The 11,517-nt window shown below is 45.5% G+C and overlaps 1 protein-coding gene across 1 annotated transcript; it reads left to right on the forward strand.

The window, feature by feature from the left end:
* The first annotated feature begins 980 nt into the window (after positions 1–980).
* SEPHS2 (selenophosphate synthetase 2) lies at positions 981–3,195 on the forward strand. The gene has a single exon (XM_047087697.1). The coding sequence runs from the start codon at positions 1,116–1,118 to the stop codon at positions 2,460–2,462; it is 1,347 nt and encodes a 448-aa protein (XP_046943653.1). The 5' UTR covers positions 981–1,115; the 3' UTR covers positions 2,463–3,195.
* The last annotated feature ends 8,322 nt before the right edge of the window (positions 3,196–11,517 follow it).

An 11,517-nucleotide genomic window follows, 5' to 3' on the forward strand; every position in this document is an offset into this window, starting at 1 on the left:
ATGTTGATATTACAAACAGCACAGAAAACAAAACATCCCTACCATTTCCCACTCACAGCTCACGAGTACATCTGTAGAATAAAGTCCTAGAATTGGAACTGCTGGGCCAAAGGTATTATATGCATTTATAACCTTAATGGATATTGGCAAATTGCTCTTCAGGGTTACATCACAGATTCTCATATATACTAACTTAAAGACATACAGAAACCTGAGGACAAAAGAAGGTAAGCTACTTTGTTGTCCAGATAGATACATCACTGATGCCAGAGAGGGAAAGTGACTCACACAGGCAGTTAGTGGTGGAAACAGCACCAGAACCCAAGCAGGTGTCTGCCCTTAAAAGCCTTAAAAGATTTTTATTTTATTTTTATTGTTTATTTTTTTAATGTAATCTTTACTCCCAATGTGGGGCTTGAACTCATGACGGGGAGAGCAAAAGTCGCATGCTCTTCCGTCTGAGCCCGCCAGGCGCCCCTGAATCTTACAATTTTTTGGAGCTCATTTTAACATTTCATTATTTTGATGCTACAGTTTGCTTGCTTAATGGTAGTAACTTAGTATCTAATTTTTCATTATTCGTTCCGAATTTTTCCCTGGGCTATTTTCCTAACCTGGATTGGTCACGTGCGCTGTCATGTGACCCTTGGACCTTTCTGACCTGTAATAGATCTACCAAGTGACCCCCCAAATTCCTCATCTCCGAAAATGCAGCACTTGGTCAACTGCCTCTAGGGAGCAAAGTCGCGCCAGCCTCTCCCAAGAGATCGTTTAAATTACAACTAGCGGAGCGAACCAAATAGCAAACGGGTAACCTAGTCCGCACCAGTTTCGCAAACTGCTGGTTGATTTGTAATTCATCTCTTAGATGAAAGGAAGCCCGCCCTCGGTTGCGAAGTCGTCATTGGATGGCACGGCTGTCAATCACCAGGGCTATAAGTACGGGAGGCCGGCGGCTCCTCCCCCAGGAAGGCCAGGAGCGCGCGGGGTGGCGTGAGTCGGGCTGCGCGAGTCGTGCGGAGGCTGCGGTAATATCTGTTAATCCATATTAACTGGAGTAGAAAATAAAAGCGAGCGCTCCTCTCCTCTTTCCCCCTCCCTGCCGGGCAGGCGCGATGGCGGAAGCGGCGGCGACGGGCGCCGGCGGAGAGGTGGCGGTGGCGGCGGCGGAAGGCTCGGGCTCCGCCGGCTTGTCTCTGGGCCGCGGCTTCTCGAGCTATCGGCCCTTCGAGCCCCAGGCGCTGGGCCTCAGCCCGAGCTGGCGGCTGACGGGCTTCTCCGGCATGAAGGGCTGAGGCTGCAAAGTCCCCCAGGAGACGCTGCTCAAACTCCTGGCGGGACTGACGCGGCCAGACGTTCGGCCCCCGTCGGGTCTGGGCCTGGTCGGAAGCCATGAAGAGGCGGCCCAGGAAGGCGGCCTCCCGGCCGGGGCGGAACCCAACCCAACCTTTCCAGCCCTGGGCATTGGGATGGACTCCTGCGTCATACCCCTGAGGCACGGGGGCCTGTCACTCGTGCAGACCACGGACTTCTTTTACCCCCTAGTGGAAGATCCCTACATGATGGGGCGCATAGCGTGTGCCAACGTGCTGAGTGACCTCTACGCCATGGGTATTACTGAATGTGACAACATGTTGATGTTACTCAGCGTCAGCCAGAGTATGACTGAGGAGGAACGAGAAAAGATAACACCGCTCATGATCAAAGGCTTTCGCGACGCTGCTGAGGAAGGAGGGACTGCAGTGACTGGTGGACAGACAGTAGTAAACCCTTGGATTATCGTCGGAGGGGTTGCCACTGTGGTATGTCAGCCAAATGAATTCATCATGCCGGACAGTGCAGTTGTTGGGGATGTGCTCGTGTTAACCAAACCCTTAGGAACCCAAGTTGCTGTCAATGCCCACCAATGGCTGGATAATCCTGAAAGATGGAATAAAATAAATATGGTGGTCTCCAGAGAAGAGGTAGAGCTAGCTTATCAGGAAGCCATGTTCAATATGGCTACCCTAAACAGAACTGCTGCTGGACTAATGCACACGTTTAATGCACACGCAGCCACAGATATCACAGGCTTTGGCATTCTAGGACACTCTCAGAACCTTGCAAAACAACAAAGAAATGAGGTGTCATTTGTCATTCATAATCTGCCAATCATTGCCAAGATGGCTGCCATCAGCAAGGCCAGTGGGCGCTTTGGGCTCCTTCAAGGAACCTCAGCAGAAACTTCTGGGGGATTACTGATTTGTCTGCCGAGAGAACAGGCAGCTCGCTTTTGTTCTGAAATCAAATCTTCCAAGTATGGAGAGGGTCACCAAGCATGGATCGTCGGTATTGTGGAAAAGGGAAACCGGACAGCTCGGATCATTGACAAGCCTCGAGTTATTGAGGTCCTACCTCGCGGGGCCACTGCTACTGCTCTCGTTCCTGACAATTCCAATGCTGCCTCTGAACCTAGCTCCTGAGACGGAATAGCAGAAGTTGTGTGGACCTTAGAGTCTTTGTACACAATCATGGACGATTCTCAAAACTTTATTTTAAGAAGAAATTTCCAAAGAAGGCTGCCTGCATAGTTGTTCCGGCTGCCCTTTCTCGGTGATTTGAATCGGCTCATCACAAGCTGCACATTCCAAGACCAGAAGTAACATTTTGGACTTCAAGGTGGGGTTTGTTCATCTCTTAACATGGAAGAGAAGCAGAAAAACCTCTGTTACTTCTTTCCAAGAACAAGATGAGGCTCTTCTGGTTTGAGGGATTTTTCTTAGCATTGGGTTGATTCATGTCTGCACAGGGGGTGAGGTTATTGAAATTACATACATACCAAAAAAGGTAAATTGCAAAATGATTTAGATCAGAAGCAAATAAGTTTGGACCAATACTGTTGATAGAACTAAATTGTTAAGAGAGATCTTACATTGCAATGTCAAATTCTTTATTAGATTTGTTTTCAGAAACACTGGCTCTTTCCTGCTCTGGGCAAGAATTGAGCAGCTTGTCCAATGACTGGGAAAGGAGGACCTGCGACCATCTGATTTGGTCTCTGTTAATGACGTCTCTCCCTCTAAACCCCTTTAAGGACTGGGGGAGGCAGAGCAAGCCCCAGAGCCCAAGCCTTGATGGTCATTGAGATGTTAAATCTTGCACTGAAAATTTCTGGTGATTTAATCAATAAAGTAATTTCTAGTGAAATAAATAAAAGGGACTTTGTTGAAAAATTCTTCTGACTACTCTTTGGATTCTTGGGAGTTCTGAATCTTTTACAGTCTTATAAAATGAGCCAATTGATACATTTAGAATCTGGCAAGTTGAGAGTGAAAATGTTTTCCCTGATCCTGGACCAGAGCATTTAACACCTAGATTTAGTTTTACGCCCTCCCCCTCAGTTGATAGCAAAGGACTCAAAAGGCAGAAAGCCCAAGGACTAGAGGGTGGGAAAGGAAATCGCAAAAGAAAGGTATCAACAATTCTTTAAACATTGGAAGTAGGCGGGAGAAGGGTAACAACTGACTTAGCAGAATAGGGGAAGCCAAAGTAAATGCTTTCAGAGTTGGGGAATACAAATAGGAAGCAAGGAGCTAGGCTCTGAGGGTACTAAGGGGTTAAGGGGAGGGATAAAGACAGCTACTTTTTGAAAGTTTATATACAGCATAATTACAATGAGATCTTTGAAGTTCTCAAACCTTTCCCCCATGTCACATAGCCAGATGACTGCCTCTCACCTCTGTAGGTAAAGGGAGGTTTACTTTCTGAGGAATGAGTTTTAAAAATACTGCATAGTCAGAGACACCGCAGTAGAGAACAGAGGCCTTACCAAAAACAAGAATAAAGACAAAAATGAGACTGTCCCAGCCCCCTCCCCTAGCTACTAAAAACACTGTCCAGGAAGCTTATACTACTGTTTGCTCCTCTGGAGAAAAAGAATGTGCCCAGAAAAAAACCCTATAAGTATTTAGGGAGCCCCCGGTGAAAATCCCTGTATCAGGAAGACTCTCATATGGAAAGTTTCACCCAAGCACGTTCTTTTCGATGCCTCATTCTTAAATATAAGCAGTTAAGGATCACCAGACATTTGAGGCAAGCCTCTAACGTGAAAGAAGTCAAAGCAAAAAGAAAAAAAATAAAGAGACAATACAGGGAGCAGAAGAAAAAAAAAAGGTAAAAATATAAAGTGTCCATAAAAAGATATGAGAACAAAGCACTTAGAATATAAAATATTACTAAAATTAAAAAAATCAGTAGAAGACTCTCGATAAAGTTGGGGAAGTTTAGTGGCTCAGTTGGTTGAGCATCTGACTTCGGCTCAGGTCATGATCTCGCCATTCATGGGTTCGAGCCCTGCATCTGGCTCTGTGTTGACAGCTTAGAGCCTCAAGCCTGCTTTGGATTCTGTGTCTCCCTCTCTCTGCCACTCCCTCGCTCGCATTCTGTCTCTCTCAAAATAAACATTAAAAAACAATATTAACTTAAAATTGAGTAAGTTTATCAGAAAGTAGAATAACAACAAAAAGGTGTACAATAGAAGAAAAAAAATGTGATGGAGATCAGAGGTAAGTCAGGAGGTTCAACATCTAGAAGGAATTCCAAAAAGAGGTAATAAAGCAAATGGAAGAAAAATTATTATTATTATTATTTTTATTTTTGGGACAGAGAGAGACAGAGCATGAACGGGGGAGGGGCAGAGAGAGAGGGAGACACAGAATCGGAAACAGGCTCCAGGCTCTGAGCCATCAGCCCAGAGCCCGACGCGGGGCTCGAACTCACGGACCGCGAGATCGTGACCTGGCTGAAGTCGGACGCGTAACCGACTGCGCCACCCAGGCGCCCCAAAATTATATAAAATAATACAAAAAAAGTTTTCTAAAATTTAAAAGGTTGTAAATATCACACATCTTTTGACTTTCCAGCATAGTGAGTGAAAAATGACGTACACTAATTGTATTAAACTTTAAAATGCCAGTGGTAAAGAGAACTGTTTTATATAAATTCATTTGAACTGCGAACAATCCCATTTTGCAAACAAGGAAGCTGAGGTGCAGAGACATTAAGAAATTTGTCCAAGGTTGCACAAGCCATCTGCTAGGCAGTGTGACTCCAGAGCCCATTCTTCTGGGGAGGGGAAGAACACATAGAAAAGTCTGGGGATGGGTGTCTGGGTGGCTCAGTTGAGCGTCTGACTCTTGATTTTGACTCAGGTCATGATCTCACGGTTCATGGGTTTGAGCCCCACATCAGACTGGCAGTGTGGAGCGTGCTTGGGATTCTCTCTCCCTCTCCCCTGCTTGCTCACTCTCTCCCTTTCTCTCTCAAAAATGAATAAATACAACTTAAAAAAAAAGTTCTGGGGATAAGAATGGTATCAGACTTCTCAACAGGGAATTGGAAGCTAAAAGACAATGAAGTAATGCCTTCAAAATTCTGAGGGTAAATGATTTTCACTGTATAATTCTAAACCTAGCCACATTTTTCGAACAAGTAGAATAAAGATATTTTTAGACATGCAAGGTGTCAAAGTGGTTTCATCCCAGGGACTCTCTCAAGAAACCACTGGAAGATGTGCTCCAGGAAAACATGGGGGCAAACCAGGAAAGAGAAAAACCTAAGCCAGCACAGAGAAGGTGAAGGGAGGTCTCAAGGTAATGGCTCTACAGCAGGCCTAGACACCAACCAGTCTGGAACAGACACAGCACACGGGAACAGGAGCCTGAAGGCTCCCAGAAAAAGAAACACGGACCTGATAAGAGTATTGATACATTTAATTTTGTGGAAAATTGGAAGGCTAATGGAAGATGTAAAATGGATCAATGCTAATTATATAGAAAATTAGCAAATGAAAATAAAAGGAGGCAGTTATCAACGCCAATGAAAAATGGAACCTTGTGTGATAAATGAAATGTAATCATATATAGTATGAAGGAAGTCTACCTTCACTTCACTACCTTGCTAAGAGCACTGTGGGGGGGGGGGTGCTGGTGAATTTCAGCCTTCACCTTCCTGGGTGATCTCAGATAAGTCTCTGGGCCTCAGTCTCTTCACCTGTAAAATAGGCATAGCCATATCCACCTACAGCGAGGAAGTCATGGAGGGGATCCCATAAGACATGCTCCTATGAATTAGTATTTATTAGATTACTCAAGTACCAGGCCCTGGAGAAATAAGAGCCTACTAACTACAACAATTAATCAGTTTAAAAAATTCAATCAGTTTTTCTCTTGCCCAAAGCTCTTACATCGCTTCCATAAAATCCCTGCTATGTATCTCCAACTTCATCTCATGGCACTCTCCCTCCCTCTCTCACTAAACTCTAGCCTATTAGCCTTTCTGTGTAGGTCCAAACAAATCAGGATCCTTTTTATTTGCAGTTCCCTCTGTCTGGAACCTCACCTCTCAGGCTTACCTCATAAAATAAATAAAATAAAACCTCAGAAAAGCTTTCTCTGAAGTCAACCAACACCTGGCTACTCTCCAACTCATCACCTCGTTTATTGGCTTCATAGCTCCCAACCTAATGTGTAATTATGTGTAATTGTCTTGAGAATGTGTTCGTTTACTTTATAAGTGTCCCTTTTTGCCAGTATGTGAGCTCCACGATGGCAGGGGATGTTCTGTATCCCCAGTACATAGATCACTGTCTGGTCCGTAGTCAGTGCTCAGAATATATTGAATAAATGAATGAGTAAGTGAGTGAGTGAGGGGTGGGTACACACTGGGGACCCTAGCACCCTCTATGTCCACACTTTCCTTGCTCTTGGTGTCTCCTAGTGGTGGAGGCTGGTACCACCAAGCTCTTAAGACCAGGTTTTGGAGGACAAATTCAGACCTTAGTTCTGTTTGTTTTCATACACAGCTCTTCCAACAGGTTGGAGTGGGCGGTACAAAAGGAGGAAACTGATTGGGTGCTTCCCTGGCCTGAGTTCTCTCAGTTAACCTAGAAAGGGTTAGGGGTGGAGAGCAAGATAGGCATCCAACTTCTCCTTGGGGAGGAGCTGGGCATAGGTGGGGTGGGGGACAGGGCCTTGGAGAGAAATCATAATGGAATCACAGGTACAGAGGTAAGGAAGAAAAGAAAAGAGTCATGGAAGAAAAGAGAAAGGAAACCAAAGCAAAAAAAAAAAAAAAAAAAAAGAGGAGAGGAAGTTGAAGCTAGAAGAAAAGAAAGAAGATGAAAAGATAGGACAGAAGGGCAGAAGAAAAGGCAAGGAGACCTCAGCACACACCAAGCATATGGAGCTGCCTCTTTTACTCCCTTGCGGGGGGGGGGGGTAGGGAGACTACCTTCACCTGCTAAGAAGCTCTGGGGCAGGGTGATGCTGGTGAATTTCAGCCTTCACCTTCCTGGGTGATCTCAGATAAGTCTCTGGGCCTCAGTCTCTTCACCTGTAAAATAGGCATAGCCACATCCACCTACAGCGAGGAAGTCATGGAGGAGATCCCATAAGATGTGCTCCTGTGAATTAGTGTTTATTAGATCTATTTAAGTACCAGGTCCCGGAGAAATAAAAGCCTGACAATGCTTCTGTCCTCCAGGAGACTCAGTCTAAAAGGAGATCTAGAACAGGGACATCCATCACCCCAAAATCAATTGAACTCATTACCCTTAGAGCAGGAGTCACATGCTCTACCAACTGAACCAGCCAGATGCTCCAGGAAGGACTTCTGAAGGTGGTGGGGATTCCTTGGCCTAAATGGGCTAGTCTACAGATTTCTCAAAGCCTCTGTCATGACTCCCCGCTGAAAATTTTAATAAGAGCAAATACTTATAGCAGCACCATTTCTGCCACCCCCCAGTTCAAAACCAACAAGGTCTATGGCTCTACTTCCAATAAGAACAGCACTGCGGTACAGACAAAAAACACATTGTCCCAGTCCTCCCAGCACACACGTGAAGGGTCCTTGCAGGCCCCCTAGGCCAGAGCCCCATTACATAGATAGAGAAATCAAAGCTCAGAGAAGAGAAACAATCTTCCCAATCACCTGACTCTTTGGTTTGCCATGATACTCTATTGTCTCTGGGACCTCAGTAGTCCAGGTTCCCCCACCCCAACACCACCATGGGTCTCTGCTATTTTGTTCTCCAGTCACTGTCATCTCCTCCACTCCAGGGTTTCTCAAAAGCCTTACTGGGACCAGTTGCATCGGCTTGGCTGTAGTGGGGAAGGCGGCCAAACTCTTGAGTAGCAGAAGGGCGGCGTGTGCATGTGAATGCTTGCTTGTCCCAGCCTGCCCATCCTGTCATCAAACATTTATTGGCCTACACTGAGAAAACACCTTTGGTTTGAAGACTAGGGCACCCAGTCCCTGGAGAGATAGGCTCATGAAAGGCTAATCACAAACATGAACCAAAAGCCAAGACCACGCACACTGAGGCCCTGATGAAAGCAGGGAGGTTGGGTTGCTAAGATGTGTCGGAGGAGAATGGAGAAAGGTGAATTAACATGGGGGTGAGGGTGCAGAAAGAGTTTGGATGAGGGGTCCAGATCAGGGGACCAATCATATGTTCACGTCTGTTCCCTCTCCTGCGTGAGGGCCTTCCCCACCCCTCCAACACTGTGCCTCCCACAAAAAGCGCCTCCTCCTTCCTGTCAATCACCAAGGACCATCTGACCTGTGAGCTCTGGTCCCTGATTCTTCAAAAATCTGAGATGCAGAGGACTCCTAAGAAAGCTGTTTTATATTCCAGTAAAAGACTTTGGGTTCTTGTGCAGAGAAGCTTAGCGAACATCAGGGTAGGTGCTAGGGAAGGTACTTTCAGTTCCCAGGTCCATAGGCAGCTCAATGTTCTGAACTTCAGACCTGTATGGCCACCTGCCTACTGGACATCATCCCGATGTTCTAGAGCCATCTTGACCCGAACATGCTCCAAACTGATTTCATTATCTTCCTTTCCACCCCAATTCCTGGGTCTTCTGTGTTCTCATTCCAGCAAACGGCAAAACTAACCATCTATTTACTCAAGCCAGAAACCCAGGAGTAACCCAGAACTTCCTCTTTCCTCCCAGCTCCCATATCCAACTTCTGTGTTGCCTCATCCATCAGCAACTTCTGTGCTCTCATCTTATCCAGCGGCTTAGTAGCATCCAAATCAGATATTTACTCATTCTGGAACACTCTCCTCTCTTAGCCTCCCTAACACCACACTCCCTTGATTTTCCTCCTGTCTCATCTGCTTTTTCTCTTTTGCCCAACTGCTAAATGCAGAAGTACCCCAAATCTCAGTCTTGTCTATCTAGACTCTTGTATTAATTATTCCTCTTCAGGCCCATGACTTTAAGTGCTATCTAATGACTGAGACTACCAAATCTGAATCTGAGCCCTGATCTCTCCTCTAAAACTTAGGCTCATAAATCCACCTGTCAAATTGATATGTAGCTTCACCTTGCTTTGCTTTAAACCAAACTCCTGATGCCACATGTGTTCCTTACCTTCCTCATCCCAGTATGAGTCACCGTCCATCCACCATGTTGCTCAACACTCAAAACCTGTAAGCCACACTTGCCTCTACCCTTTCTCCCATGACTCTTAATTCAAAATCAACAAAGGCTATAGATCTACCTCCAAAAATATCTCCCCAATACATCCACTTCTCTCCATCTTGACTATCAACCTGGCCCAGAGTCAACATCATATAACCCCCCTGCCAAAACCCTCCAAAGGGTTTCCATAATACTTAAAATTCCAAATCAAATATAGGATAAAATTCATGGTTGGTTGATCTGATCTAGCCTCTTGTCACTTCCCTAATACCATATCCAACCACTCTTCCTTGCTCACCACATTCCTGCTACACTGGAATTCTTTTTGTCTTTAGAACATGCAAAGATTTTTCTGCTTTAAGCATTGGTGTTCCCTCTATCTAGAACTCTATTCCCCTTGATTTTTACTCAGATTAAAAGTCACTTTCTTAATGACAAGTAACAGAAAACCCAACCAAAAGTGGTTTGATTAATAAAATGATTTATTTTCTTATATAACCAGTGTCCTGAATTAGGACTTTTCTGGAACTTGTAAAAATAAGTGTCCCCACAATTTTATCAAGGATCCAGGTCCTTTCTATCTTCCTATCTGCCAATCCCCGTTTGTGGGCTAGCTCTCCACACAAAGGTTCCTTCACATACTAACATCTAAAGGCAGAAACATCCTGTGCTTTTTTAAACAAAAGACCTGAGAATCTTTCCCAGGAGTCTCCAGCAGACTTGCTCTAACTTCTCATTGTCAAGATCTAGGCCACATGCTCACCCATAAACTGATCAGGCCAGGGCAATGGGACATGATCAATCAAGTAGAGGAGGGTGAACCCGAGAATAAAACCACAGTTGTGCAAGCATGGAGAAGGGGAAAGTGAAATTGAGCTGGTAACCAACAGCACTTACCGCCTCATCCCTGGACCATGCAATCTAAAGTTACTCCCACTTCCATAGTGTTTAAATACTTTTCTTCTTATTTTTTAAATAGCTTTTAAAAATGTTTTTATTTATTTTTGAGACAGAGAGAGGCAGAGCATGAGCAGGGGAGGGGCAGAAAGAGAGGGAGACACAGAATCTGAAGCAGGCTCCAGGCTCTGAGCTGTCAGCACAGAGCCCCATGCGGGGCTCGAACTCACGGACTGTGAGCTGAAGTCGGACTTTTAACTGACTGAGCCACCTAGGCGCCCCAATACTTTTATTTTTCATAGTACTTATCATTTGAGGCAATATAGTGTAGAGGTTAATAAAACAGACTCTAAAACCAAATTGCCTGGATTTGGAACCTGGCTACCACATTATTAGCTGCGGAATTAAATTACCCCATCTCTCCGGGCACCTGGGTGGCTCAGTGGGTTAAGCCTGGGACTCTTAATTTCGTTTCAGGTCACAATCTCACGGTTAATAGGTTTGAGTCCTGGATGGGGCTCTGCACTGTCAGTGTGCGGAGCCTGCTTGGGATTCTCTGTCTCCTCTCTCTCTCTGCCCCTCCCCTGTTTGTGGTCTCTCTCTTTCTCAAAAATAAACTTTAAAAAATTACTTAATTTCTGTTTCTTTACCTGTAAAATGGGGATGACGATGCTATTACCTTATAAGGTTGTTATGAAGATTAAATATGTAAAATGCTTAGAACGGCTACCCTACCTAGTTCCTGTATCCTGGTGACATTCTTGTATCCTTATAATAAATTTCCCTTTCTTGTTTAAACTCTCCATTTCTGGGGTTTTCCCCTGGGCGTCCCAGCCTCACCTCGGCCCCATCCTTTCTCTTTGGCGCCATCTGGCGCCCACGAGAGAAATGACGCGCCTGCGCTCTCCTCGCCTTCTGACCGTTGTCTCTTCCCGGGCAAATCTGGTCCCTATACCTTTAAGATGCCAGGCCAACTCGCAGGAATCTAGGGACTGGGGCAAGAGGCGAGTGTAAATTCCACACAAGTAATTGGTCTTTCCCGTGGCTCCGCCCCGGGAAGTAGTCATGAACGCCTGTGATTGGTCGGGGGTCCTGGAGGCAGGTTCTGAGCTTGGCGCGGTGTTTTCCAGCGCATCCCGGCTGCTGTGTGGTG

The sequence above is a fragment of the Lynx rufus genome, unplaced genomic scaffold, assembly GCF_022079265.1.
Source record: "Lynx rufus isolate CCGP_SWC_20201006 ecotype Redwood Valley unplaced genomic scaffold, mLynRuf1.p SCAF_23, whole genome shotgun sequence".
Classification (NCBI taxonomy): Eukaryota; Metazoa; Chordata; class Mammalia; order Carnivora; family Felidae; genus Lynx; species Lynx rufus.